Raw genomic sequence first — 27500 nt, forward strand, 5'->3', positions numbered from 1 at the left:
CCCTTTCTTTCACTGTTTCGTTTACTTGCTGCAGCCGCCCATTGGACGCTCAACAAACGCGCGCTCTCTCTCTCTCTGGCTCTTGAACCTACTCCACCAAACGGCGCGCGGTGAGCGTATGCTCTGGGCGTCTACTACAGTAGCAAGTACAGCATTATCGCACAAGGCGCTGCTCTCGCTCGCGCCGGTAGCCAACTCACTAGCCCAACGCAACTTAATGGAGAATTCTATTTTTAAACATTTTCATCTGGCACTGAACGGCACTGCGGCTGACGTCGCGTTCTCTGCACCGAACAAGAAAACTCGCTCGATCGCCCGTGTCTTGGCCGATTTTTTGGTTGGAAGGAATGCGCTTTCTCCGGGTGGGATGGAAATTTAGGTAATTAGTTGAACCTCACGGTACAGAAATGGCACAGACGGGACACACAGGGCACACGGCACGTAGCGATAGGTTTTTAAGCGTTCGAACAGATCGATCGAAGAGAGCGAAAGTGTTTGAGTCTAGAGCAAACACAACATGGTAGACCGAGGCACAGTAGAAGAAGAACACAGAACACGAACTACCAGAGGATCAATACTGTCTTGTTCACCGGCTAAGTGGTTAAAAGGTAGCAGCAGAAGCAGTAGCAGCAGCAGCAGATCGAATAAGAGATCAAATGACAGCAAAGGGCGAGTGGGAATTTGAAGGTGAGATATCCACCGAACCGAACCTCAAATGAACACACGTATCGTGGTGTCCGACTCCGACGTTGGATCACGATCAACTTGCAGCCAGAAACGTGCGCGCCCACCCTGCCGGGAAAAAGGGGATCCCGTGAAAATTGCTCCAATTCGTCCCGGTTCTCTCTCTCTCTCGTGGGTTCTCTCTCTCTCTCTCTTTCTTTTGCCTTCTCTCGCTCTCTATTTACGATCGAGGGATAGGTCAGCTCGAGGTGTTCTTTTCTCAGCTCTGCGTATGCAAGAGCGCGAACGCGGTGGTGGAAAATCAAATTTCACTCCAACTGCAGCCGTCCGTCCGTGTGTGTGTGTGTGAGAGAGGCCTATAAAATAGATCAGATGAGACATGGCTCAGGAAAATGGCACAACACGGTGGATGCAGCATAAAGTAGGTAGTAACTGCAACCACTTGACACACTTGTTTGTGTCCTCGTCGTGTCGTGTTATCGCAAACTCGTGAGGAATTATCGCCGCAACTAGCATAGACCTTTGATAGATCATGAGATCATTTCACGTTAATCAAGTGTATAAAGTTCAAATGGAGAAGCCGTACATCACCATGTCTCCAGATCCTCTTCTTCGTGCACATGTGCTAACCATTCTTCCCCTGCATGATGACGAAGCAAATCAATCGGCGCCACATCACAGGATGATTATCAAATTTTCATCGCACGCGAGTTCGTCAAACAGCCAACCACCTATACCGTCGAGGATCACCAGCGCACGACACACGTGCACGATCGTGATGATCGTGCAGATGAGACCCCCCGAATACGCTGCGAGTGTCTTATGCACGGCATTAAAAATAAAACCGTGACACCGCGCAATAATCCTTCCTCCACCATTTTTCGAGAGGATAAAGGGTGGCAGGAGATGGGCAGGGTGTCATGATTGCAGTGGCCCACCGACACCAACGGTCTCGGCAAATTCGGCACAGCGCCACCTCCGCCACACGATACTAACCATCAACACCACCAAGACACTGCGCGTCTTATGTTTTCAGTGATCGCGCGATCGGGTTTTCGTCGACCGTAATGGAGCGTGTCCGGTTGTCTCGGGGAGGTGGTGGAGGAAGGGAGGGGGGGACGTGACAAAATAAAAAAAAAAAAAAACGAAAAAAATACTCATTTTCCGTTTCCAACTGTCATTGAGTGTTGGATGACAGGTGTCGTACGTCTCTGGCGTCGACTGGCCCAACACGCCGTTATGTGACGCAATGAGCGCGTCGCGATCATCGGCTCAGCGTAGTAGCACCGGTAGTGATCATCGAGCGGAGGAGCTTCCAAGAATTAACTCTTGGCGGGCAAGTGGCGACCTCGTCCGGTCGCACCAACTCAACCGCGTGACTCATGTGGTTTACCAAGAAACGAAGTTAATGAGTTGCTTCTTAATGTTTCGAATCTGCCTAGTAGTCGCGGTTTCATTTTGCAAGGTGCAAGATCATCACCCCAAAAACTGATCAGTCTAGCACACACACACACACACACGCTAAGGAAGAGGGCTCAGAATCAGATTTAGTTGTATGACTAAACAGTGCTTGGCAGTGGCGCACTAGAGCGCGTCTTGATACTCGATGTTTTTTTGCTTTTCTTCCTGCGCCGTACTCGTCAGTATCGCACTCAGCGAAAGCATTAATTGTCCACACGTTTCGTTCTACAGGATTCACAGGCCAAGGGGGCTGATGATCCCAGATTCTAGCAGACGTAATAAATCAATTACGTCGGAGTCGGGAGAGAAACATTGGGAAAGGGACTAGCAGGTAAGATAGGGCTGCGTTACGGATAACACGGGTTTGAAGTTGATGGATCACGTCTAGCCGAATCGCGCTGCTGCAATTGCAACCGTGCATGGTATGGTCTGGTGCCAGTGTCAAGGTCAGGTTCGCGTTCGCGCTGGCTAAATACATCTCTTTCGACACCGCAAAAAAAAAAACTCTTGACAGAACAAATATACTTACTAATATCATCCAACAGGTCGCTAACTGCAAAGATCTCCTCTACTGGCTGCTGGCTGCCGTTTGCATCTGCGGGGAGAAGGGAAAGAAAGGAGACGTGTCAGTATTGGGGAAAATTCCTTTGAGAAAATTAGAAAGAAGGAAATTCCTTGTCCGTTCGAAGGCAATGCACCGCAATGGGTTCCTCTTTGTGTGTTTGAACAGAGCGCAGCGCATCCCTCGCGATCCGCCAAGGGTTATCTACATGCGGCTATAGGTCTGTGAGTGTCACTCTGCGTGCGTGTGCGCCCGTGTGTGTGTGTGTATGGAATGCCAAGAATTTTCCTCCTTCCTCAAGTGCCACATTCCATTCCTCTAAGCATGGCAACGGTGCACGGTGTGTGTGTGTGTGTGTGTGTGTGTATGTGTACGTATTGTGAGCTCGTGTCCAGTATCGATTAATTCGCGTTGGAAAAACTAAAATTTTCCTCTCTTTCTCTTTCACTTGAGGCCGTTCGTTCTTTCGTTGGGACCTCCACTGTTGTCGAACCATGAGACGACATGGTGATGGTAGTGGTAGTGGAGGTGTTGATGGTGGGGGAATAATTCGTCGTTACCCCTCCACGGTCATGGCCACCAGTCGCCTCAAGCGCGTTCTCGCGTTCTACCTTGGCATTCACGATAGGCCTGTACCTAGGCCCACTGGCAAGTGAAAAATACGGAGACTACGGAGAACAATGGAGAGAGAGAGAGAGTAAGGCAGTGGCCCTGCCTGATGGTGTGGTTTGACTTCACACATTCCAGCGTGATTTATGGAGTCGAAATGTGTATGGCAAAAATGGGGGGCTGGGCCCCTGATTGAGCCAACATTACGCAATATCCGTAAACGTGGCCCACGAGGTGGTCCCTTCGACGAACTCACGCTCGGTATGGAAAACCAAATATCGATTAGGACCCTTCAGCCGTGCCCCTCTTTTCTCTTTCTCTCTCTCTCTCGTAGAAACTATTTTATCGAATCAAACAACGGGCACGGACATACCCTGTTGGTCTTGGTGGAGTCTCGGGGGGGCTATCGTGTAGTGGATCGGTTTTTCCCAACCACCGGCGTGGGGCCCGTGGTCATAGTAGCGTCACGTGGCATCAAGTGCAAGGTTGCGGCAAGGGCAATGGCACCGACTAGTGGCACGCTGGAAGAAAATTCCACTCCACTACCTTTCTTTCTTCCTTGTCCCCAAAACGACATCACACAAAGCACAAAGAGCTTCGACGATCGCCGCGCGCACTTGTTGTGCGAGCAAATGGTGGTTCTCAGCTGGCGAGACGACCACCAACCGAGCAGGAGCGGGAAAATGATCTTTTGGAATGTTGGTACGCGATGTTAATTACCCCCGGGGGTTGTCTGACAGCGCACCGGGACCGGCATAAATCATGTTTGCGCCCATTTTCGTTCTTTGGAACGATGACTGCCCGTCACCGCCAGCCAGCTTGCACCAAATGGAGGCGCATGGCATCCCTTGGAAAGTGAAAACTGCACCGGTAGCGACGTCCCATATGGGGGGCGCAGTTAACACGCAATTGAACAGTTGGCCCTTTTCCTTGGAGAACGATCACGCCACGGAGCGAACGCCAATGGGATTCGCTGACAAGATTAACGAGCCGAGATGAGCGCGAGGACGCAATGCTGTGCTGTGAAGTGTGCACAGGAGAGATCGCTTTGGAGTTCAGTTTGGTTAATTAGCCGATTTTTAAACGCTGCAACCGGATGGATTGCATCATGGCACGTGCATGCTGTGCCTTTGTTGCACACTGCCTGGAGCGTTCGCTTGCTCGATCGTGTCCATTCCGCCATGACATTGGATCGCCATTACAAGACGACGTTCAAGACGATGATCAAGAGGACCGGTTGCGTTCAATAACCCGAATCGAAAGAACATCATACCGCGGCAAAGAGGGGAGGAAGATCGTATGTCGACCATAAATTAGCCCTTCAGCACATAAAAGGTATCCCATTGCAGGCTGACTTCCTTATTGCAGATCGTTGACAGATATCCGCGATATTCTGGTGATGCTCTCTGATGCAGACACGCACACACGCACGCACACACGCACGCACACAGCTCGTTTGCATTGTGCGGTGAAGTGCAACAATAAATCTAATACGATCGTCAAGGTTTCGTCGGTGCGGCGCTCGGGACAGGAAATGGTGAGACTGTGCGCGCACAGACAGAACCAAGCCAGCACAAAACAAACAAACTAGATCTGCGGTTGATCATGAGCCGTTTCGGAACCGGTTCAAGATCGTTTAACCGGTTGCCGGTGGCACGGGGACGGGCATGCGGCGAGGAGATCGCTGATGTGCGCTGGATTGAAGATGGCTTTATTAATTTTGCGCTTGTCCTCAGCCAAAAGACAAAAAAAAAAAAACGAGACCCGTCCCGTTGCATTGTTGACTGACATCGACCGCACAGAGCAGTGGCTCTGTGGTGACAAGGAAGACGCGTACGCGATCGACGACGACGACGACGACGACGGTGAAGATCCGACCATCTGCCACCGTCACCGAGTGGTGGCCATGTTTTCGATTTCTTTCCTTTTCTTTCTCGGTCGATCGTCGTACATTTGCACTTCCTTGTAAGTCGGTGTTTTGTTTTTGTTTTTCTGTACGAACTGTGGCTTTGCCTTGGAGAAAGAGATCTTGTTTTTCCAAACCGTGACTGTCACTGACACCTTATGATCGGTGGTGGTGGCGGTTGTTGCGCTTTCGCATTCCCAGTAGTCGGTGGTCGGTGGATGAAAGACGGTTATTAACCGACCCGGGAGGGGGTATTATAGCGGACCCCGTGGTGGTGTACAAACAAATGGTCGGAACAATAAACAACGTCTAGTGGGGATCAGCTGTGATATCACAACAGCCGAGCTGTAAAACTGATCGCTCAGCATGATCTCCGTGGTAGTACACGAGACGAATGGCGTCAGTACGCACGAATGGATCAATCACAGAATGTGCAGGAGCGACATATGTACAGATGTGATCTAGTGAGTCATGTCTGGCGCATTGTTTCTACTCCTGTTTACTAACGATAGACGAGATTCCAGACGCGAGATACCCCAGGTGCAACCGTTTGCTTAGAAACGCAACGCACAGCAGGAATCTGCGCCTCGCTCGTGATCGAGCTGCGAGGTGTTTCCTGGAATATACACTAAGCCCAAACGATACACAAACAGGTGTACCGCTAGTGACATGCTCGCTATCACCACGCGCGCGCACCCGGGGATTTGACGACCAATTTAGCGAGAAGTTCCCCGAGAATCGAGCACAGGGAACCTCTACCTACCGCGGCATTAGGTAAACAGGCCAGGTCAGATGTTGTTTGCCCTTCGTAACGTAAGTGATAACGAATGTGGGCTACGATAGCCGCGCGCGCGGCTTGCCGGTATAAGAAAGGCTTTCTCCAACCGATCGGACCAGATCCAACCGTGACCGTGACAGTGGGATCGTGTAGAATGGCGCCCTCGTCGCTGAAGTCCTGTAAACCGCTGGTGGTGGTTTTGTTCGGGTTGCTGCTGCTGCTCGGAGGAACCTACGGTGATCCGTTCTTTGGCAATAACTATGTGATACCGCAAGGTGCCCGGTTGGGTACTGCAGCCAATACGGTCGTCCGGAATCTTGACGCAGCTCAAACGCAGATTCGCTCGTTCTTGATCAATCCAACCGCATCGGCATTTCTGGTAGCCGGAGCGACCGCACTGCGTGAGTACGTTGGCAATACGACGGTGGTGCTGGGTCAGGTGTACCGTGAGATCGCTCAGGTGGCGACGGATCGCGTAACGGCACCGGCCGTTGTGTTTACGCGGCTTAGCCTTGCCCTCAACAATGTCCGTCAGTGGGATCAGAATCTTACGCAAAGCTTGATCGTGCTTAACCAATCGTTCAACTACGATGCGAACAACAATACCGCCGGTTACTTCGAGCAGTGGAAGAGTGCGATCGGTCAGAATGTGCAGCAGCTGGCCCGTGTGCTTGAGCTACTCCGCGGCGCAGTATCGCCGATCGTTGGTGAACCACTGAACACGCAGCAGTTCCTACAAGTCATCTCGGCCAACGGTACTCTGCAGGAACTGCTCGATACCGTCGAGACGGCCGTACGAATCACGACGGATTACAGTGGTAGCGTGACGCGGGTAGTGGCCGCCGTCCGTGCCGCCAATAACTTCCAGTCCCAGGCCCTCTCGCAGATCCGCACGAACCAGGGTTTCATCAACACTGCCGTCGATCGGTACAGCGCGGCATCGAATGCTTCGTTCGGGCGCTTCCTGGCAGCGGCCGACTCGCTGGTTACCCACCTAAAGGACACCAACCAGAGCTTCGTATTCCGGTGGCCGCTGCTCTTTAGCGATTCGGTGCGCGAGAAGCTCGATCTGCTGAACAACTCGATCAACCATCTGACGGGTAATATCTTGCTGCGGACCATTAATGTGGCCAACGAGCTCGATAGTAACCAGCGGCTGTTTAAGACGGGCCCGAATGCACTCGGGTACGTGCAAGAGGAGGCCAATCTGTTGACGCGCATCCTGCTCGATGTGCTGCAGGGTGAGAACTATTGTGCGACCGGTTTTATTACCCCGTTCAATGCACTACCGACGCAGGTCAATGGACTGATCGCGACGTGTTTGGCTGATCAGACGGTGCTGGAGAGCCAGGGTTCCGCCCAGCTAGTGTCGACCGCGAACAACTTCCTGCGACCGTACGTCACGTCCGTGTACGGGCGGCTGAACATTTGCTTCCAGCAACCGTTCGAGAGTATGACGGAATGTTTGGATAACGTAAGTACACTGAAGTAAGGCGGCTGTGGAGTACCCGTGTTTGAGGTCTAACCTCTTGTTTCGCTTTTTGATTTCACTTTCAGATTGTGGAGACGATTGATTTCCGTGCGCAATTTTTCCTGCTCGATCTAGCCAGCCAGTTGTTCTTCGAGCGCGTCCAGGAGGAGCTCGCCTACTGTAACTCCCGGGTGCTCGACTTTGTCCGGAATTCCGGTCTACGAGTGTCATGCGACATCCGACGTGAAATTCCGGCCTGAACTCGGGTTATTTGATAGAACTACCAGTGCCCCACCAATATCAATAATAATGCGATGCACACAGATGAAAAAATGGGGTTTTGGTTTTTGCCGTGGGCTGACTTTATTTGTTGGACGACCAACGGTTTCGATAACGCGTTCGCTTCTTGCTGTAGATACACATTTCCTGTATGTTGTGGTAGTTCAAGAAGTAACCGTTCTGGGCCACGCAGTTGTTGAAACCGTGCTGTATTTCGCTATCGACGAGCATTTCGATCTGTTTCGCAGCCGCATAGATCCGCCCATTTGCCCAGCTGTTTTCGTAGCCGTTCTGTAAAAATGAAAAAAAAAAACCCCCGTCGCGATGATCGCGATCAGAGGATGTGCGTCAGCTCGGGAGCGTTATTCTCTCTCCCCAACTCTGTATTACCAGCTCCAGACAGTTGTTGATCTTCCGGGGTGCGTAGCGGAAGCAAATGTCGAACGCCGCGTACGACGCATTGATCGCACCGACGATGTAGGTGTCGAGCACCTGGGAGACGATCGCGAACGTTTTCTCCTCACTAGCGCCCTGCTCCGCCAGACAACCGTTCACGTGGGCGAGCGTAATGTTCGGGAAGGCCAGTATCTTCTCGATGTACGACTCGGTACAATCGTTCGCTAGCATCGGATCCGATGCGACCTGTACCGTGACCTGGGTCATGTAGCTGATCGGTGCGACGATCGAACCGCGCGTCTTCCACTGCTCGATGTCACGGTGCTTGTACAGCTTCAGGTTCTCGAAGTTGATCCGTATCTTTTGGATCGTATTCTCGATCGCCTTCTTGAGCGCGATAAAGTAGGCGGTGGTGGATTTGGGCAACGGTGTCGTGCTGATCCTCTCCTTGAACCGACGGTACAGATCCTCCTCGAAGCTGCGCAACTCATCCAACCGATCGCCACCCAACTCGTCCAGTACGGTCAGCGAACCGTTAATGTACGCGTCGATCGACTCATTGAAACCGGCCTGGGCGGCTTGAGCACGGGCCATCGTTTCCAGCGTCCACGCACTACCCTTCTCGATGACGTCGGCCAACCGGAGTACGTTCTCCTGCAGCTTATCGGTGGCGGCGTACACATCGTCCACGGCCACGCTGACATCGCGCTGATTGAACAGTGCCTCCGAGAGACCGATCGACCCGATCCGCAGATCGCTGTTGATCGAGCGGAGCAGATTGTGGTTGTACATGCTGTAGTCCAGGTTCTGGAGCATCGAGATACTGTTAACCGAATCGTAACCGTTCAGGTAGCGTATGGTTTCGATCAGCGCGTGCTGTATCGGTTCCAGGTCACGGTTGGTGAAATCCTTGAACGTCGCATCGAACCGGACCGTCAGATTGCCGACGTACTCCATCAGCCCCACCGTTGCCAGCTGCAGATAGTCGATCGACGGTGCTGCACCGTCCGCTTTGAAACGCTCCAGTGCGGCCTGTGCCGTTGCCACGTTCTCCAGCAGTCCCATTGTCGCGTTCGCTACCTCCTCGTCATCGGCGAGCGGATTCGTTTGGGTAGTAGCACCGGAAACGAGCAAATTGTCGCCGAACCACACACCAGTCACTAGCGCGACCGCGAGCGCCATCACTAGCACCGACGACGATGACGACCACGACAACAAGCTGATTGAGTTCCGGTGCATCTTTGTGGCGGATGCACTACACTACGGTAGAAAGAGACCCGAGACACTGGCCACGTTGGCGGTGCTACTGGGTTGAGCTCCGATTTCAGACTGAATGAAGCGAATCGCGTGTGCCCTCCGGACACTACCGGGCACTACTGGAGGATGGCTACTGCGTCGATACTATCATTACCTTTCGGAACAAAACCTCCGTTCATCGCAACACAATAGGCGGGGCAGGTTACATCCATTATCATCGCGGCAGCAGCAGCAGCATCAGCAGCAGCAGCAGCAGCAGCGCGTTAGTGCGGTAATCACGATCCAGTACGGGCGCACCGCGAAACGACGGGGTTTAAACAATTCCTAATCATCGCGTATCGTCGCGCCACACACGCGTGCACAAACGCTGAGGGTTACTCCGCAAATCCTCTACAGTAACCATCCGGTAGAACCGGAGCTGGTTCGATGATGTCGTGATCGTAGTAGAACAGGCAGCTGGACTATATTTAGATATACATCACTGTGCTGTCTGTCTGTCTGTCTGTCTGTTTGTGAGTGAGTCGGTTTGAAACCCACAAAACCATTCCAGAATTCCCGTGGCGGCAACTGCAACACGGCAAGATGCCGTCGGAAGGTGCGAGAATGATTTATTTATTTGTCAGAATTCCATTCTCCTGCCTGTTTGTTCCAGTTGAGTTGCTCATCTCCGATCGAGATGCAGCAGCACCAACCAGCAGGTTAATGTGTGTGTGTTTGTGGGAAAATGAAGTCATAAAAATGCACCAAACCCTGGGGCATCGCGTGTGTGTTGACTAGGGCAGGGTAAGGTTGCAACAATGGTCGATCATTGTGATGTGGGCGTCCACTAACCTGTTGAGTTGCGGTGGAACCAATGTTTCATGCAGCCTATTCGTTCGATCGGTCCAGCTTCCGAAGGTCAGTGTTTCTCTGTTCTAGCTCAAGGTTAGAACTGAATTATGTAAATTCCACATGCACATTTTCAAACCAAAACAGATCACAGAGTTCATGTGGAATGTGGTGGTATGCCGGTGTGTGCGCATCACATAAAGGCGCCACAATAGGCCCAATTGACCTCGTTCATGAACTGAGGCAAAGCATGGCGCAGCTTTTATTGCAAATTTTAAAGCATTCGCCAGCACAGGGGTGTAGGTGAGGGTGTGTGTGTTAATACACACGATCCCCTTCAAAATGCTGCTCAATTGACCTCACGAGCGAAAGACTGACGTACCATCAATCCAGCGGAGTGCAGAAGAATCACGCACTGGGGATCGTTACGCGGCGGGGACTTTTCATTCAATTACGACCGCGTGGAAGCTATCACGTCTCGTTTGTCAAGTAATGTCAGTGGCATGTATCATTGATATTCTGCCAACGAAGACCACGGTCTGATCGGAACGTCGCGCGTCAGTCTTCCGCTGGCGGAGTACGATCATAAATCCGGCTGGTTAAAATCGACTGCAGAGCGAGCGAGTGTGGTTCTTTTTAGAGGTGGATGAAATCATTTTATGGGAGTCCGAAAAAAAAAACCCCACAATGGAAGAGAAGGAGGAATGCAAACGCGAGTCGAAGAAATCAGAACATAGAGCGACGAACGAAGGATTAAACATTAACCCAGGATTTGGCCATTGTAAAGACAGAGGGAAGAAAACGGGAAATTACAATTGGTGGTGATGCTCGATGATGCTTTAATCGTTTACGCAAATAGACTCTGACAAGCTTTTTGGTTTTACCCCGGGACCACGTGCAGGCGGGGTCGCTAGATGCTGGCGCTTGTCGCAGCCGATAACATTTCAGTGCCGGAAAAGGTCAATGCTGGGCAAAGCAAGAGAAGTTAATCAGCATGTGCTGCCTTTAACCTTCCAGCCTCAGCCGGTTTGAGTGTTTGTTTGTAACAGCTATTGATGGTGTCGGGTGTGAAATCATGTAGCATTACTAATAACCTTATCGAGCATAACTTGTGCGGGAGTTTAATCAGCATATCACTACATGAAACGAGGCATACCTGCGACGCCGTTGACGATCACGTCCATACTGCGTTGCGTGGTGTGATGAGTGGGTGGGGGTGTAGTGGAGTGGTCACTGGGTGGATGTTTTCTTCCCTCACTTTCTCGATCACCTCTGGCGCAACTCGCTTCCAAACTTACTACAGTACAATGTTATCTTAAGTACGAAACACACTTCCCACGCCGGATGCGCGCCGGATCTGGCTTCACGTTTGTTCACTTACGCGCCGTGATTAAACGAACAACGCAACAACAACAGTGCGCACACCAACACACATACAATAACTCGCGTGGAACTTAGACGAACAACTTCACAGCGCACGCAACATTCCATTCACCAGCATCGTTGGTGTAGTAGTTCTGCTACCAGCTGCTGCTGATAGTGTTTGCGGTGATCACACGGCGCCACTCTTAGTTTATGCGCGCTAAATCTCCACGATTCTTAAAACATTACCTCACAAATTGAGCTGATTAACAACCAACTGTTGACTTGACAGTTTATGGACTTGGCACAGCTTGTGTGCTACTAACTTGCTCACTGCTCGACATACTAACGATCAATCGAGCTCCTTCTTCATCTAAATCCTCGCACAAATGCGCTGCGAATAAAAAGATAGACATGATAGAGGGAGAGAGAAACAGACAAAGAGAGAGAGAGAGAAAGGAATTAACCATTTGTTTTGGAATTCCCTGCATTAAAACACCAAAGCATGCAAATCTTAAAAAAACAACAACGCAAAGAATGGTGCAAAGACAAAAAAAAAAAACAAACAAACCAAAGGCCAAAGTGCGTTCTATAAGCCATCTAGCTATCAGCAAGGGAGGTTCATGCGATTAATGCTGGTTAGAGATACCTCCGGGGACTGATGATGATGAAAGGAAACGTGTGTAAAACGCAAAACGAAAAGGGAATGGCGCTCAAAAGCGAGGGAACAGCAGCTCAGTAACATAAGTGCGCGAATAACGACCAAGAAAAAAAAACACTCCGCATTTTGTCGTTCGCGTCTCGTCAAGCAATAGTAGCGCGTGATTGGAAGATCCTGGTGGCACATTGGACTAGTGGTAAATGTAAACAGGTTTGCCGTTGGTGAGAACGATGGTTTTAATGTGTTATTTCAAATTAATTGTTCACCATCACAGACAATCTCTCTCTCTCGAAGCAAGCAACACGTTTCAATGAGGCGCAAATTCCGGCACTAGAGTTTGAGTTTGAGTGAGTGATCGTGCAGGTGATCGTGATCGCTTGAACACTGCTTGAACGACAGCTTCCAGCACAGCCAGGGCGCAAATCACATAAACAAACTCGAAGCATTGCTTGCTCGCAGCACCCACTAATGATCGCACCCTTCCGCTAACATGGCAGATGATCGTACCGGTCCACTGGAAGTAGCAACTGTGCTTTCCGTTAGCAAAAAAAAAACCGATGCGTTTCACTTGATCGCACAAATAGCACTGATCTGGCGCCCCAGCGGTTGACGGCTGTGGCGACTGGTTCGGTTGGACACGATTTAAGGTAGGTTGTTTCTACTGTCCACCCGATCCGGGAACGCAAAGACACAAGGGAAGAGAACGACTCCGATGGGACCACGTCGCGAACGCGAGATAAAGAGCGATCTGGTTGGTGTGTCGCGATCGCGTCTAAAGGAAGGAGGGTTGCCGCGTCGGCATCGGCATCCACGGGATGCGCTCGAGAGGGGAAAACAGTAACAACTCAAAGAAGCAACATATTCATCCCGAGCCACCTCGCACCGGAGCCCGGAGCAACTTGTTGCAGCAGTCCCCCCCCCCTCCCCTCCCTCCGCCCGCATCCTCGCTTGATCGCGAGGTGCGAACCGCGATCGTACGTACGTACGTGTGTGTGTGTGTGTGACGATCGGTTTTGATGGACTGGGAGGGATCGAAGGGAGGGGTGAGGATGAGGAGATTAAACCGGATCGGACAACCGGCTGTCGGAGTGATTGACGGAGCGAGAAGGGAGAGTAGACGAGAGACGAGAGATTCGCTCTCTCTCACACAGTGGCGGCGTGATCGCACGCATCTCGTTCCGTCATCGTCGATCGTGATTTTGTGCCATCGTCTTGGTGTGTGAGCGTCCGATCTGGCCGTCGATTGGAACCGTATGCGTGCGATCGCACACTGGTCCGGTCGTCCGGTGATCGAAGGGGTTAAATAAAAAAATATAAGAAAAAAAAAACCCTGGAACAAAACACACACACACTACCCTATTAACCCGATCGCGAATAGTAATCGTGGCCGCCGCGTGCCTCAAGACGAGACTAGGTGGGTTGCAGATGGTATTGCGTTGGGCTCGCGCCAAAAAGGAACACTTATGTTATCGGTGGCTGCTGCTGGGTTGATAAGGTCACAAAAGTCAAGGCGTGCGCCTCGTATCTGCGTGAGGCACACTCCGTTGCTTTACGTCAGTAGATAGAGAGAAAGAAAGAGAGAGAGAGAGAGAGAGAGAGAGAGAGAGAGAGAGAGAAAGAGAGAGAGAGACAGAGAGAGAGAGCGAGATAGCGTGCGCACCAGACGGCCGAGAAGTAGCAATAAATGCCGAAATACGGTCCACGAACTAAAACATCAGCGCCGCTCGATGATGCCGTTTCAAGGTGTTTTTTTTTTCGGCTACTGCTAATCACTTACTGCAAACACACACACACACACTCACAAACCTTTCCCGTCTCCCCTTCTCCTTTCTATAGTGAGTTATATGCTCCGCCTCAATGGCTCAAGCTCGGTGAATGGGGAAAACCATACGTTCCGGAATAACCCAGGGTAGCATAAGTGATAGAGCGTCGGATTAAAAATAAACCGCACCTTCAGGACTGGTATTTCCCGTGTTCTAGGATCGTGAAGTTATGCTTCCACTAGCAGTTGCACCTTCCGATTAAGGTGTGCACGCCACGGGACCTAGGTAAACAGGTTCTACACGATGCATACAATTAATATTCAGTTACAGTGGAAGGGCAGACCGTGGACAAAAAAAAACCGGCTGAAGGAGTTGGCTGTTGGGGAATTCCGGAATTCTGAGCAACCGACCGACCGGAGCGTGATAAGAATTTACTGACCGGCTTCAACCGGAGAAGGGAAAGTTGATGCAGGCCTGGAAAATTGACCCAGTAACCGATGCTGGGAGGCTGATTAGATTGTTGGCGGGATTTCCATCCCGCTTTTTCTGGAGTCATAGAGTTTGAGGTAGTGAGCCCTCCTCCCACGTGCCTCCTCGATTGATGGATTGATCGACACGACTGGGCTGCTTGTGGGGTGCGCTCCTTCTGTGGGTAAACAGGTGGCGCAAACAAGGATGCCATTGTGAAAGACATTCCAATGTAATGTAGTAAGCGCGACTCGCTCAAGCAGAAGCCGAAGACTCTGCTAGCCAGCACATTAATAGTCAAGACAAGTTGTCGCTTTGACCATAATGCCAATAATAATATTTTCAACAGTTTCTTTTGGATTTGTCACAATGTAATTATGACGCATCGTGAACGGAAGCCCAACCTATAGTGCATGGAGCTTTACCAGGCCGAAAAGGGGGTGGAAGGCTAGTGCATGCGGATGTGATCGCGGATGAAGATGGTGGGGCGGGGGAATCGATTGCGTGTGTAGTTGTTGCGGGCTCATGGTTCACGCAACGAGCGTGGCGGAGCGATGATTCATGCACCAAAAACAACGGCATATTAGCCGTCGCTTATCCGGGAACCGACGGCCACCGCAACTGACTGGTTGTTGTTGTTGATGTTGTTGTTGTTTGTGGTCCAATTCCACGCTCGATCGTGGTGCGATCGCCTGAAGACCAAGGTCAGTCAACCGATTAGGTAACATATTCCAACACTTTCGGAATCCGACAACCGACGGTCACCCGGTGTATTACGAGAAAACAGAAAAGTGCAACGGGCGCGGACCATGCGGGAGTACATGCGCCCTTCAGAAATCATTGGTCAAGCAAGAAAATCATATAAACGAGAGTGTGTGGCACACAAACACAAAGAGCAGTGAGAATGATTAATCTAATCAAAGGAAAGGCAACACATGACGACTTACCTCAGAGCCCGGAGGCCGATGTCGACGGATTAAAGGTGTAGATCACACCGACGAGATCAGCGTACGTCACTACTGGCACTTCGGTGTCCAGAGAGCACCGACACCGGATCAATACACAACAACGATATTACACTTTAACCGGTACTGGGATCGTAGTAACGATCAAACCGGAAGGAAATTACCAAAAACAAACAACTGGACCGTGTTCCGTGGTCCAAACATAAAAAAAACCTTTCCTCCTCGGGTGCCGCGGTACCTGCGAAGGTCAGAAGGAAGAAGCAGAAAAAAAGAAGAGGATAGACGATAAGAGAGACTTGTCTCGCTGCCACTGGAGTAGCGTACGAAGCTGATAACGGCACCAGCGTCGTCTCGAGAACAGGGCCCGTTGCGCGCGAATTCGTCTGATAAGATGTTCGATTGATCGGACACAAATTGGAACCGGGTACGACAGGTGGGAGTGTTGAGTGTTTCTCACTATAAACGTCGTGTCGTGGTTAGTGCAATGAACGCGGCTGTACGTTTTTGTTGATTGTTTTTCTTTGTAAAACACGCGGGAAAGTACTGTTCCTGTTCCTTCAACCTGATCAACCTGCGTTCCCAGCTCTGTGTCTGAGGGATCGGACGTATGCGGCACAACGTGAGAAGATTGGTATATGAACACGCAAAACGGAATTCAAACAAACAGAAAAAAACCCCAAACCCTGAATCTAGTAGTCATCATCGGGCGCGGCAATTGTTTTGACAGAGCGAGGCGAGTCACTTGGGTGCCCGCGTACTCCTAACCTCGCTTACTGACGCCGAGTCTAAGTCGAGGGATATAAGGCGGAAGCAGATGCCTTTGTCTGAATTTGAGATCAAGGGCGCTCGCACTACACACACCACACTACTAGAGCTACACCGGGTCTCACCTAGTTTAGCACAATATTTTCAAACCAATCCTACACTAAATGCACTTCCAAAAAGCACTAACTTAACTAATTCAACTAACTAACCAACTAACCAACCAATCAACATACAAACGGTAGTAGAATGAGAAGCTTTTGAGAACAACTGGCGCGTCTGCGGCTACTACGACGAGATTGTGAACACTTTCGCTCCTTGCTAGACGACTACCACCGCGCGTGTAAGAGTGAGCGTTGGTGTTGGGTGATAAAGGGACTCGCGCGTCTGCTGCAGATGCTGCTTTGGATGAGAGGTCCTCTCGTGTAGACGTTTGGAAAGCTTCTGGCCGTTCCTTGCGGATTGTTTGCCGTTGCTTGGCTGAGGGTTTCCAAGAAGAACGTTTAGAACGTGCGCACGCGCCACCCGGTGCCGGAAAAGCACGAACGGAAAATCGACACAAACACAAGCAAAGCCGGAAAATCGGGAACGGAATAAACGAGGAACCAAGTGGCTACCGAAATGCAGAAGGTGCAGTATTGTACAGGCGAAACGAACGACGAGATGGGATTGGCGCCGCACGCGCGTCTTTCTACCACGAACTCGCAATACCGATTCACGCCGCGCCGTGCCAGATGAGTTGACGCTCTTGGAGTGACGAGGTCTTGGCTGAGGGTGTTACGGTATACACGAGACCATCATCCACACAAACTGTGCTGCGAGTGCTGCTGAATCCAACCAACACGCGCGTATCGTGGCGGTGGGTTGAACCTACCTCCCCTGATGTCATATGTTTTGTGCGACGAGCCGTGGTCGTACAGTGTACGTCGAATGTTTCTATACATTTCGGACTGGTAATCCCGAGTGTTTGCATGTGAGCATGGTGTCGTCGACTACTTGACTACCAAGCGCGGATTGCTAAGTTCGTGCACAACAACGACGAGATTAAATTGATTGACCCCTTGTGCGACGTAGTGTGCATGTTAAGCGAGAGGCGCACACGCACTGTTGTTTCTGACAAACCCACCACCGGCGCTCTCGGGCTTGGCGGGGCTCGATCTGGGAAATCCGGTTCTACGTCATGGATGTGCATGAGTATCCGGCGTGGACGCGGTGACCACTGCTGCTATCGAGAAGCTTTGTACTTTCCCAACTTCCCCGCTATGCTATTATAGACGCACACACATGGCACGGATGGGAATAGTTGCTTATCATTTATGTGTTTTCCGCGTTTTATGTTCTAATTACGTTGGTTAATGATTCAAACCGCGAGCATGGCTTTCCAATGCCTTGAGATTGACCCAATTTTCGGTGATAGATCCTTTGGAGCGTGAGTCATCGATGATACTATTTGATTTAGAAGTTAACACTCACTAGGAGATGAATCATCACGCACTGGAAGCAAACGTTCTCTCGTGTGGCTGTCCAATTAACATGTAGGATCAACATGCGTGATGCACTAGTATCGGTTACAAATTCGCAAAGACTAATTTACTATGAGGTTCTACGCGATGAAACCTATCATGTTACATTATTAGTCATAGTCAGCGTAGTTCAATTATGCAAGACTTCGAAACGGCGTCAAGGGTCTGTTTCGATGTGAAGCTGTCGCGACTTGGTGACTCCTGGTGAGGAATCACCTGGTAAGAAGGATCGCTAAGGTGCGTGTGGAGCCCACGTGTTTTTACTGCATTGTATTTCCAGTATATACTCCCGCCCTTTAGCATAAGAATTTATGTTGCACTGGAATCTGTTCACCGTTTCTCCACGCGTTATGCGGATGACTCATCAGGATCGTGACTTTAAGGGACGATTCCTGCCCAAAGACGAGCCCTTTACACAGGAGACCTTACGGCTTTAAGATGTGTAGGCTGATGGCAATGACATCATTCTGGGCCGTGATTGGTCCGCTCGGAAAAGCAGCATGGTCCGAGACCGGTCAGCAGCATTGGCCGGTCGGTCGGTCGGAGTACCTAATGCGCGCATGTCTCACGTCCACCAACACATAGATTTCATTGATGATTTTCACGAAACTGGCCTGGTGTGCGTTGAATAGAATGTTCGGCAGTACATCGTGGGCAAAGGAAAATCTAGGGCAAGCTTGTAGATGTGCTGGGCGAAGGTTGCGGGAAAAGCGAAAAGGTTCGAAGCTCTAGTGATTCCAGGAACTCACGACTGTGACTAAGCGACCCCACCGATGGGCGAAAGGATTGGCAGAGGAACATTCTGAAACGCTGAATCACACGCCATCGAAAGCATAAAGCCCATGCCATCGCACCGAAAGTGAGAGCTTCAGTGTTTGACGCTTTCCATCGCGTTTCACAACACCGGAAGTGAGGGTAATTAGGGGACGCATTTTGAATCGATTTTTCAATGATCAACATCGAGACGGAACGCGAAGCAGAAAGCGTTCACAAGTCGCCTCCACTAGAGAACTTTAGTAGAAACTGTAATTTCCTGGCCACAAGATTCTTAGAACTGAAGTGCATAATGTTTATGCTTGAATGCTTTTTGGCAACGGTCCGAACGTCGTAGGTTGGATGTTGTATTCCAGGAAAGGCTTGGCTGTCGTCGAGCAGTCTTGTCTGTTATGAAAGATGCATGCTTGGAATTTATCGATTTTACAGAGAGAAACGAGTGAAACATAGGGGTTGCTATCCCTTTTCCGTAACTGGCATTGAAACTGGCGGGACAATTGATTGGGGCTTTCCCGGTGTCGGTTTTGGCAGGATCTTTGCATAGAACAAGTTCCGAAATGGGTTCCCAGGAACTGCACGATAGCAGCAAGGATTTCATTCATTTGTACCAATCACCATGTAGTCGCTCATTAGAAATATAGACTTTTTTGATTTTGTTGGTTATCCTTCAGATGTCATTTGGTGATTTATCTAAAGTTGAAGTGAAGTTTAGCAATAAATTTGTTGAGTGAAAAATTAACAAAAGCATTCGAATTGAATGAATAACTTAGATGTTGAATATTTGACTTAAGCCTGATTTTTAAACCAAATTGAGAATATCTTTATGAAAATTCCAGTTTTTGTGCCATAAGGTCCGCAATCCGTGGCTACCAGTGTAACACTGATCATCGTTGAGCTCAGAAAAAAGCCCTTTGATTATATTAAGCCTATAAATGTAATAAAATTTTACGTCAGATATTTCAATGCATCTACAAAAGGATTTCAACAGGTAAGCCTGTCTGCATTTGTATTTGTTAGAAGTTGATTAAATTTTCCGGTTAATTTAAGGTTAATGATCCACGTGTAAATGAAACGAATAACATAATGAAGGTAATAAAATGAAATCCTTTTGAGCAAAAATATACGACAAATGAATGGCCGGTAAAACATATATGAATAAGCATAGATTCCATTCAGCTTTGCCGACTACTAGATTAATTGAGATACATCGACTTTTTCGATTGACTATTTCTTTATTAAGCTGATTCGTTTGCGTGGCTGAGACAAACATCAAGGCATCATCTATTCTTGTAGTAGATGACGTCCGACACAACGGGTGCAAGAGGTTTTTTATAGTGCCTGCTCTTTTTATCCTCGAGATATACTTCAAAGCATAACCGGAAAGCGTCCATACCGATCGAGCCCGGCTGGTTAGTATGTCCAAATCCTGCTGCAAATGGAATGGAGATCATGGGAAATGATAATGCTATGCACGAAACAGCGGAACGGATTACTTACTTCGGAATGGATCAACCAGAAGTTCTTCTCGATGACGGAGCGCCTCTACAATTTCATTTAATTTTACGCAGTGGAGGCGGAGGTTGTTGAAGGAGTAGCTCATCGTCTCGCTGTTCATCTCTATCATACAAACGCCATGCTTGCAGTCCTCGCCGATCAGGCTGTAGGGATGGGGCTTATGCGCTGGACCATCTGCGGTAACACAGGACACGATCACCTTCACTCGACCCCGGTATCTGGTTTTTAAGCAAATGGTCGGGAAGGTTTTGTTGTTCGCGGTCGTATTGACGCCCAGAATTGGAGCGATCAGTCGCCCCTCGTCTTCATAGCGAAGCCGGAGCGTCCTCGGATGCGGCTGCTCGGTGATCTCGACGAACGGTTCGGAATCACTTAAATCGCTAAGGGGACACTCAACCAACTCTGGCATCCCCTTCTTGACGTAGATCACGTTAGAAACAATGGGTTTGAGTGGCTCCGTGAAGCGCCTTGTCGTTTCATCTTGGAGAAACACTTGGAAGCACAGCCGGCAAGCGTTCAAATCGATCAAGCCCGGGTTGTTGGCGTGCAGGAATCCCGCTGTCAATGGAAAAGAGCTGCTAGTTGATGTTGTCTGTGAGACCAGAGTGCAGGCACTTACTTGCGAACGGATCAACCGATTTGTTATATCGCTCCAGAAGCGACTCACCGACTTGTTCCATTTTCACGCACTGGATGCAAAGCTTCTCGAAGGAGTAGCTGACCTTGGTGTTTGCCGTAATCCTTAGCGTGCAGACGCCATTGTAACAGTCTGTGCCGACTAGACGGTGTGGATGGGGTTTATGAGCCGGACCGTCGTTGGTTACACAGGATACAACCACATTCACTTCACCCGGACAGCCATAAATCCGTATAGTGGGGAAGGTTTTCTTATCCGCAGTTGTATCAACACCGGGGATCGAACCGGTTGATTGTCCTTCGTACTTAAGCTCTGGGTGCGGTTGCTCGGTGATTTTGGCGTAAGGTTTCCGAGCCATTGTTTTCTTGATATCGTTGCCGATGACGCCAATTGGAAGAAAAATCAGAGTAAAATTGTCAAAAGACCGACAGCAGACTGTAGTAATGAAAGTTTTTCAACACATGAAGTAATTGGAGTGAAACTGGTAGTAGTGGTATTGATTTTCTGGCGATAAAGAAGAAAGTTGATCACCTACAGCTGTCTTCGGTTTCTTGTCGTAGATCACGTCCGACACAACGGGTGGGAGAGATTTCTTGAAGCATCCGGTTTCATCACTATCGCAAAACACACGGAAGCAGAGTCTGACGGCGTCCATGTCGATCGAACTTGGGTCGCTGGCGTGCGCGAACCCCGCTGTAAACGGAGAAGAGATCATGCGGCATGCTGTTTGGGAACTCAGGCGTCGGGCACTTACTTCCAAATGGATCATCTCCATAACTTTTTCGCTGTGCGAGTGACTCTGCGATATCCTCCCATTGAATGCCGAGGTTCTCGAAGGAGTAGCTCATAGATTCGCTGTTCAGCAGTACCCTGCAGACACCCTTCTCGCAGTTCTTACCGTACAGATTGTTCGGATGGGGTTTATATGGGGGACCGTCCTTTGTAACGCAGGACACGACTACCATCGTTTGTCCTCGGTACCCGTGCACCCGGATGGTCGGGAAGGTTTTTTTGTCCGCGGTCGTATTGACGCCCGGGATCGAACCGGTGGATTTTCCCTTGCATAGGTAACGGAAACGAACAGCGTTCGGATGGGGTTGTTCGGTGATCTCGACGAACGGCTTGGGGGCGTAGACACACAAACGTAGATCTGGAGGACGGATTGTATCTGATAATCAAAATTGAAACATTTGCTATCTTTCCGCAGGTATAGACCCTTGTGAAATTATTAATTTACAAACATAAGCTTGATCTTTTTACGATTGCCAATTTCCAATTTGATACCGAGGATCCTTGAAATGAAAATCCATTTTTATTTAGTTTGATCGGCTATCAAAATGTATGCTCAAAATGTATGTGATCTTGGTCCACATGACTTCTTTGCAAGGGGTTATCAATCAAGTTTTATAAAAATAGGCTCATCATATGGCTTTGTGTGACGCTATTCTATACCTGTATTTAAAAAAGGTTCGCATCGAGGCAGTGAGGATGGTTTAGATTGTTCCATTATACGATACAGGATCGGTTTGAAAAACAAAAAAAAAAAACAGTTGTACCAGGGGATCCGATTGATTACAAAGATCGTACGCCCACGGATTGCAGACCGCCAAGCTGTTTGTTATTGTTATTGTTGTGCGACGGTTCACGATCGACTTGACGCGATCTGGAAACGCACATGACACAAGAGATGAACGAGAACGTTGCGGTTCAGCGATAAGTGACGCGCGTCGTGCTGCTTCGTATAACAGGTTCTCTCATGTAGACGTCTCCTGCCCCTTCTTAGAGGATCGTATCCCTTGACTTTAAAGTTTACAAGAAGAACATTTCAAATATTCGGCGGCCCAGTATCAAGAAAACATGAACTCAAAAACTTCACGAACACTACACGAGGAATTAAATGGCCTTCACGAAACGCAGAAGGAGCAGTATTGTACAGGCGAAACGAACGACGAGATGGGATTGGCGCCGCGCGCGCGTCTTTCTACCACGAACTCGCAATACCGATTCACGCCGCGCCGTGCCAGATGAGTTGACGCTCTTGGAGTGACGAGGTCTTGGCTGAGGGTGTTACGGTATACACGAGTCCATCATCCACACAAACTGTGCTGCGAGTGCTGCTGAATCTACCTCCCCTGATGTCATATGTTTTGTGCGACGAGCCGTGGTCGTACAGTGTACGTCGAATGTTTCTATACATTTCGGACTGGTAATCCCGAGTGTTTGCATGTGAGCATGGTGTCGTCGACTACTTGACTATCAAGCGCAGATTGCTGAGTTCGTGCACAACAACGACGAGATTAAATTGATTGACCCCTTGTGCGACGTAGTGTGCGTGTTAAGCGAGAGGCGCACACGCACTGTTGTTTCTGACAAACCCACCACCGGCGCTCTCGGGCTTGGCGGGGCTCGATCTGGGAAATCCGGTTCTACGTCATGGATGTGCATGAGTATCCGGCGTGGACGCGGTGACCACTGCTGCTATCGAGAAGCTTTGTACTTTCCCAACTTCTCCGCTATGCTATTATAGACTCACACAAATGGCACGGATGGGAATAGTTGCTTATCATTTATGTGTTTTCCGCGTTTTGTGTTCTAATTACGTTGGTTAATGATTCAAACCGCGAGCATGGCTTTCCAATGCCTTGAGATTGACCCAATTTTCGGTGATAGATCCTTTGGAGCATGAGTCATCGATGATACTATTTGATATCGAAGATGACACTCACTAGGAGATGAATCATCACGCACTGGAAGCAAACGTTCTCTCGTGTGGCTGTCCAATTAATGTAGGATCATCATGCGTGATGCACTAGTATCGGTTACAAATTCGCAAAGACTAATTTACTATGAGGTTCTACGCGATGAAACCTATCATGTTACATTATTAGTCATATCCAACGTAGTTCAATTATGCAAGACTTCGAAACGGCGTCAAGGGTCTGTTCCGATGTGAAGCCGTCGCGACTTGATGACTCCTGATGAGGAATCACCTGTTAAGAAGGATCGTTAAGGTGCGTGTGGAGCCCACGTGTCTTAACTGCATTGTATTTCCAGTATATACTCCCGCCCTTTAGCATAAGAATTTATGTTGCGCTGGAATCTGTTCACCGTTACTCCACGCGTTATGAGGATGACTCATCAGGATCGTGACTTTAAGGGACGATTCCCGCCCAAAGACGAGCCCTTTACACAGGAGACCTCACGGCTTTAAGATGTGTAGGCTGATGGCAATGACATCATTCTGGGCCGTGATTGGTCCGCTCGGAAAAGCAGCATGGTCCGAGACCGGTCAGCAGCATTGGCCGGTCGGTCGGTCGGAGTAGCGAATGCGCGCATGTCCCTCGTTCACCAACACATAGATTTCATTGATGATTTTCACGAACGAATTTCACTGGCCTGGTGTGCGTTGAATAGAACGTTCGGCAGTACATCGTGGGCAGAGGAAAATCTAGGGCAAGCGTGTGGATATGCTGGGCGAAGGATGCGGGAAAAGTGAAAAGGTTCGAAGCTCCAGTGATTCCAGGAACTGGCGGCTGTGACTAAGCGACCCCACCGATGGGCGAAAGGATTGGCAGAAGAACATTCTGAAACGCTGAATCACACGCCATCGAAAGCATAAAGCCCTTGCCATCGCACCGAAAGTGAGAGCTTCAGTGTTTGACGCTTTCCATCGCGTTTCACAACACCGGAAGTGAGGGTAATTAGGGGACGCATTTTGAATCGATTTTTCAATGATCAACATCGAGACAGAACGCGAGCATCGAGCAGAGAGCGTTCAAAAGTCGCCTCCATTAGAGAACTTTAGTAGAAACTGTAATTTCCTGGCCACACGATTCTCAGAACTGAAGTGCATAATGTTTATGCTTGAATGCTTTTTGGCAACGGTCCGAACGTCGTAGGTTGGATGTTGTTTACCAGGAAAGGCTTGGCTGTCGTCGAGCAGTCTTGTCTGTTATGAAAGATGCATGCTTGGAATTTATCGATTTTACAGAGAGAAACGAGTGAAACATAGGGGCTGTTATCCCTTTTCAATGACTGGCATTGAAACTGGCGGGACAATTTATTGGCCGAAATCGCTTTTCCTCACGTCGTCGCTCTATAGGCTGTAGTTTTTCTCGGCCTCGTTAATGGGGTACTGTATGTATTCATCATTGTTAGCCTGAATTAACGGCTGCAAGACCTTCATCGGTGATTTTGAAGGACGCGCAACACACAGATCTCCTTTCTGTTATGATGGAGGCGCTTGGTATGGCGCTTTGGCGAGGAATTTACGCGAGACTTTCCAATGAGCGTTCTCAGTTGTCATGAATAACAATTTAAAAAATCAATTTCCTGGTCATTTCAGTTCTGATTGATGTAAAACTTGCACAGATATTTGGTCCGAGAAGATTTTGCTTGGAATAATGTACAACTTTTTTCCATAGTGCTCTTCCTTCTCGTTCTCACGCGTGAGAGTGATCAGAAAAATGTAAATTTTGCATGCAAATTGCATACAAGTTTGTTTTAGCTATCCGACTCTATCTATCTTGCGAGAGCGAGATAGAAAATCGCGGAACAACGTGCTTAGCGGTGGTCAAAACAGAAATTGAAAAAAGGCCGAATCGTTGGAAGGGGTTTTGGGTGAATTCTTCGTTACTATGAGAGGTGAAGGAGGCATCATCAGTTTGGGTCTTCACACATCAGGATTGTCTGGCACATCATGTTTGTCGGGGAAGAGTCTTCCCAGGCGCCTCCATTTCGCTGCTGCCAAACACGCTGCTGTAACTTTAACGTTAGGAATTTTCGTCCCTATCGTATACCATTTGGCCCAGAGTCATCGGTAAATAAAACACCAGTAGGTAGAAAACGTGGCTTCTCTAATCCGTTCGATTATGCACTAATTATTTATTTCACTCCATATAAGATTACCAATAGTATGGTCGTACACACTTGTCCACCCTCAAGAGTACGATCCCACGAGATTCCCATCAATATTAATTAATCGCCTTGCTATCCAAACCGGTCTCTCACTTGCAACTAATTTTGCTTGTTCAGTGGAGCTGTGACAAAATTCTAATTATTGCTTCATGGAGATTCTTACATCTCATTTCAACTTCTAATCGAACCGTACTTTTTATACGTACTCTTATCACACCACTCACGCTCAAGTGACTAATTGCACCGACATAACTGTGACGACACAAAACGGCGGTTGCTACAAGAAACGAACATTTTTTTTAAATAGTTTTGCTTAAATGCTGCATCCAAATCCATGTTTAGAAATACGAAATGCTGGTTCAGGGTTCGTTTCCTCTCAAAATCCGTCCCCGAAAACACTTTATGAAAATGGCATCTAGAAACCAAAATGGTTTTACTTCTGGCGACCTCATTATCATTGATCCTAGCTGGCCTAGCGGTTTTTTTTTTTCTAAATGGCTGGAACAATGCAATCTAGTTATCATCAAATCTTCGTGTTTGAATAAAGGCAATTCAAGCAGCGACACCGAGCGGTGGTAGCGCGTATGAACCAATCGATAAGGTAGAAAATACAAAGTATTGTGACGCAACAGCAAAGAAGTATTGTTCAGAAAATAAGTCGTAGACCAATGACCATTGTCTGCATAATTGTAAGTATATTTTACTTGTTGGTCACAAAGGAAGAATGGTTTGGTTAGTGATTTTGCCCCAGGTAACGCCTCTCCTTATTGTGTATCACAGAACTATCGCATTCGCTTTAATCGGCAATTCTGATTGGTCTCCATACCATCAGCAACTCATACCGGGATACCGATATGGTCGGTCGGCATATGTCTTGTGGCATCACCAACGGTCGATAGGAGATGAGTAACGTTAGTAGTCGGTACGGAAGGAATTGAAATTATGGAATGATGTTTGCACGGGGGATGCCGGCCATTGTCTTTGCGGACCAAATGGATAGGTTTACAGGCTACAGAAGAAAGCAGCACTATGAACGCGCGTTCGATAGTATCCCTAGAAGTATGGCTAGTTTGTGTAGAGCGGTATAAGCATCGAACGGATATCGTAAGGTATATGCACTACACAATGTTGCACCAAGGCCCTACTGGTGGAAGCGCACTCGCGAGAGTCTGCCACTAGAATGTCATGCTACGGATGCTGGTCAACGTGTTTAACGTGTTCTAGATCGATACATTCTTTAAGATTTCGCGCAAGATTCCGGGGTTTTTTTTTCCTCCCGGGATCTATTACTGCACGGGTACGCCAATTGTTGATGGTAGCTTCTTGGAGTCCTCTTTGGCACATTATGCACAGAGAATAGGGTTAACAAAAACTGGCCCTATCTGCAGGAACCCAGAACCACAGATCGAGAAGAGTATGAACTTTTGAAGAAGAAGAAGAAGGAATGTATAGTTTGGTAGTGCTTAAGACATTTGGCACCCAAGAAGGAGAGAGAAAGAGAGAGAGGGAGAGAAAGGAGGTGGAGTAAGAGAAAAAGAGAGCTGGAACGAAAGGTGCCATTTCCTTGGAGAGGGATATGCTCAAACCATGCCAAAGCCCTCGGTTCCCTCGCTGATGGCGAACATCAGTGCCTTTTCGAAGTGCTCGTAACTTTCATAATCCGGCAGGCACAGTTGGTTGAAGCTGCAATGTGGAGACGAATAACAAAATGAGATTACTACACGGAAAGTGTGCCGAATCGGGAAAATTCGGTCAGCGATCCTCACCAAGTGTGCGCCGTGGGCAAATTTCCAAATGTAGGAGCAGCAGTGATCTGAAACCTTGGATTCAATTCCTAGAAAGGGTATTGGTAGCGTTAGGAAGGCCGCTGGACAACGTGAAATACTATTTTGAGCGCACCTGGAATCCACCGGGTGGTAACT

General features: G+C 48.9%; 5 protein-coding genes across 25 annotated transcripts in view; 1 reads left to right on the forward strand and 4 right to left on the reverse strand.

The window, feature by feature from the left end:
* Positions 1-22730, reverse strand: part of LOC125950491 (embryonic polarity protein dorsal) — a 26940-nt gene extending 4210 nt beyond the window's left edge. The window contains exons 1-4 of one of the 11 annotated variants that reach the window (XM_049678542.1): positions 22663-22730; positions 15433-15688; positions 11388-11987; positions 2675-2740 (exon numbers count right to left, since the gene is read on the reverse strand). In XM_049678542.1, the coding sequence (XP_049534499.1) occupies positions 2675-2740; positions 11388-11415 (94 nt within the window). In that variant the 5' untranslated portion in view covers positions 11416-11987; positions 15433-15688; positions 22663-22730. Of the gene's footprint in view, positions 482-710; positions 790-2674; positions 2741-11387; positions 11988-12761; positions 13058-15432; positions 15689-16340; positions 17011-22662 lie in introns of those variants that run through there. The other 10 variants (XM_049678540.1, XM_049678539.1, XM_049678537.1 and 7 more) reach the window with 10 other exon arrangements.
* LOC125950515 (uncharacterized) lies at positions 5968-7852 on the forward strand. The gene is made up of 2 exons (XM_049678592.1): positions 5968-7474; positions 7558-7852. The coding sequence occupies exons 1-2, from the start codon at positions 6050-6052 to the stop codon at positions 7729-7731; spliced, it is 1599 nt and encodes a 532-aa protein (XP_049534549.1). The 5' UTR covers positions 5968-6049; the 3' UTR covers positions 7732-7852.
* On the reverse strand, positions 7722-9829 carry LOC125950518 (uncharacterized). Its single transcript, XM_049678596.1, has 2 exons — positions 8141-9829; positions 7722-8041 (listed from the first exon to the last, which is right to left on the reverse strand). Exons 1-2 carry the CDS (start codon positions 9383-9385, stop codon positions 7835-7837), a joined length of 1452 nt encoding a protein of 483 aa, XP_049534553.1. The 5' UTR covers positions 9386-9829; the 3' UTR covers positions 7722-7834.
* Positions 19787-22737, reverse strand: LOC125950513 (uncharacterized). Its single transcript, XM_049678590.1, has 6 exons — positions 22114-22737; positions 21416-21811; positions 21197-21354; positions 20644-21025; positions 20007-20582; positions 19787-19938 (listed from the first exon to the last, which is right to left on the reverse strand). Exons 1-6 carry the CDS (start codon positions 22166-22168, stop codon positions 19787-19789), a joined length of 1719 nt encoding a protein of 572 aa, XP_049534547.1. The 5' UTR covers positions 22169-22737.
* A 2779-nt stretch (positions 22738-25516) lies between these two features.
* The window catches only part of LOC125950498 (apoptosis-resistant E3 ubiquitin protein ligase 1), a 27648-nt gene continuing 25664 nt past the window's right edge, over positions 25517-27500 (reverse strand). For all 11 annotated transcript variants that reach the window (XM_049678553.1, XM_049678551.1, XM_049678552.1 and 8 more), the window contains 3 exons: positions 27478-27500; positions 27345-27412; positions 25517-27261 (listed from right to left, as the gene is read on the reverse strand). The exon at positions 27478-27500 is cut by the window's right edge. In XM_049678553.1, the coding sequence (XP_049534510.1) occupies positions 27159-27261; positions 27345-27412; positions 27478-27500 (194 nt within the window). In that variant the 3' untranslated portion in view covers positions 25517-27158. The remainder of the gene's footprint in view (positions 27262-27344; positions 27413-27477) is intronic.

This window comes from Anopheles darlingi, chromosome 2 (genome assembly GCF_943734745.1).
Source record: "Anopheles darlingi chromosome 2, idAnoDarlMG_H_01, whole genome shotgun sequence".
Lineage (NCBI taxonomy): Eukaryota > Metazoa > Arthropoda > Insecta > Diptera > Culicidae > Anopheles > Anopheles darlingi.

Coding starts and splice junctions, on each gene's coding strand:
- LOC125950513 (XM_049678590.1), bottom strand. CDS start 22,168: ATGGAACAATCTAAACCATCCTCACTGCCTCGATGCGAACCTTTTTTA. Junction 21,812..22,113: donor CGAACCTTTTTTAAATACAG/GTATAGAATAGC, acceptor TCCGTCCTCCAG/ATCTACGTTTGTGTGTCTAC. Junction 20,583..20,643: donor ATCGGTTGATCCGTTCGCAA/GTAAGTGCCTGC, acceptor TTCCATTGACAG/CGGGATTCCTGCACGCCAAC.
- LOC125950515 (XM_049678592.1), top strand. CDS start 6,050: ATGTGGGCTACGATAGCCGCGCGCGCGGCTTGCCGGTATAAGAAAGGC. Junction 7,475..7,557: donor TGACGGAATGTTTGGATAAC/GTAAGTACACTG, acceptor TTTCACTTTCAG/ATTGTGGAGACGATTGATTT.
- LOC125950518 (XM_049678596.1), bottom strand. CDS start 9,385: ATGCACCGGAACTCAATCAGCTTGTTGTCGTGGTCGTCATCGTCGTCG. Junction 8,042..8,140: donor TCAACAACTGTCTGGAGCTG/GTAATACAGAGT, acceptor TCATTTTTACAG/AACGGCTACGAAAACAGCTG.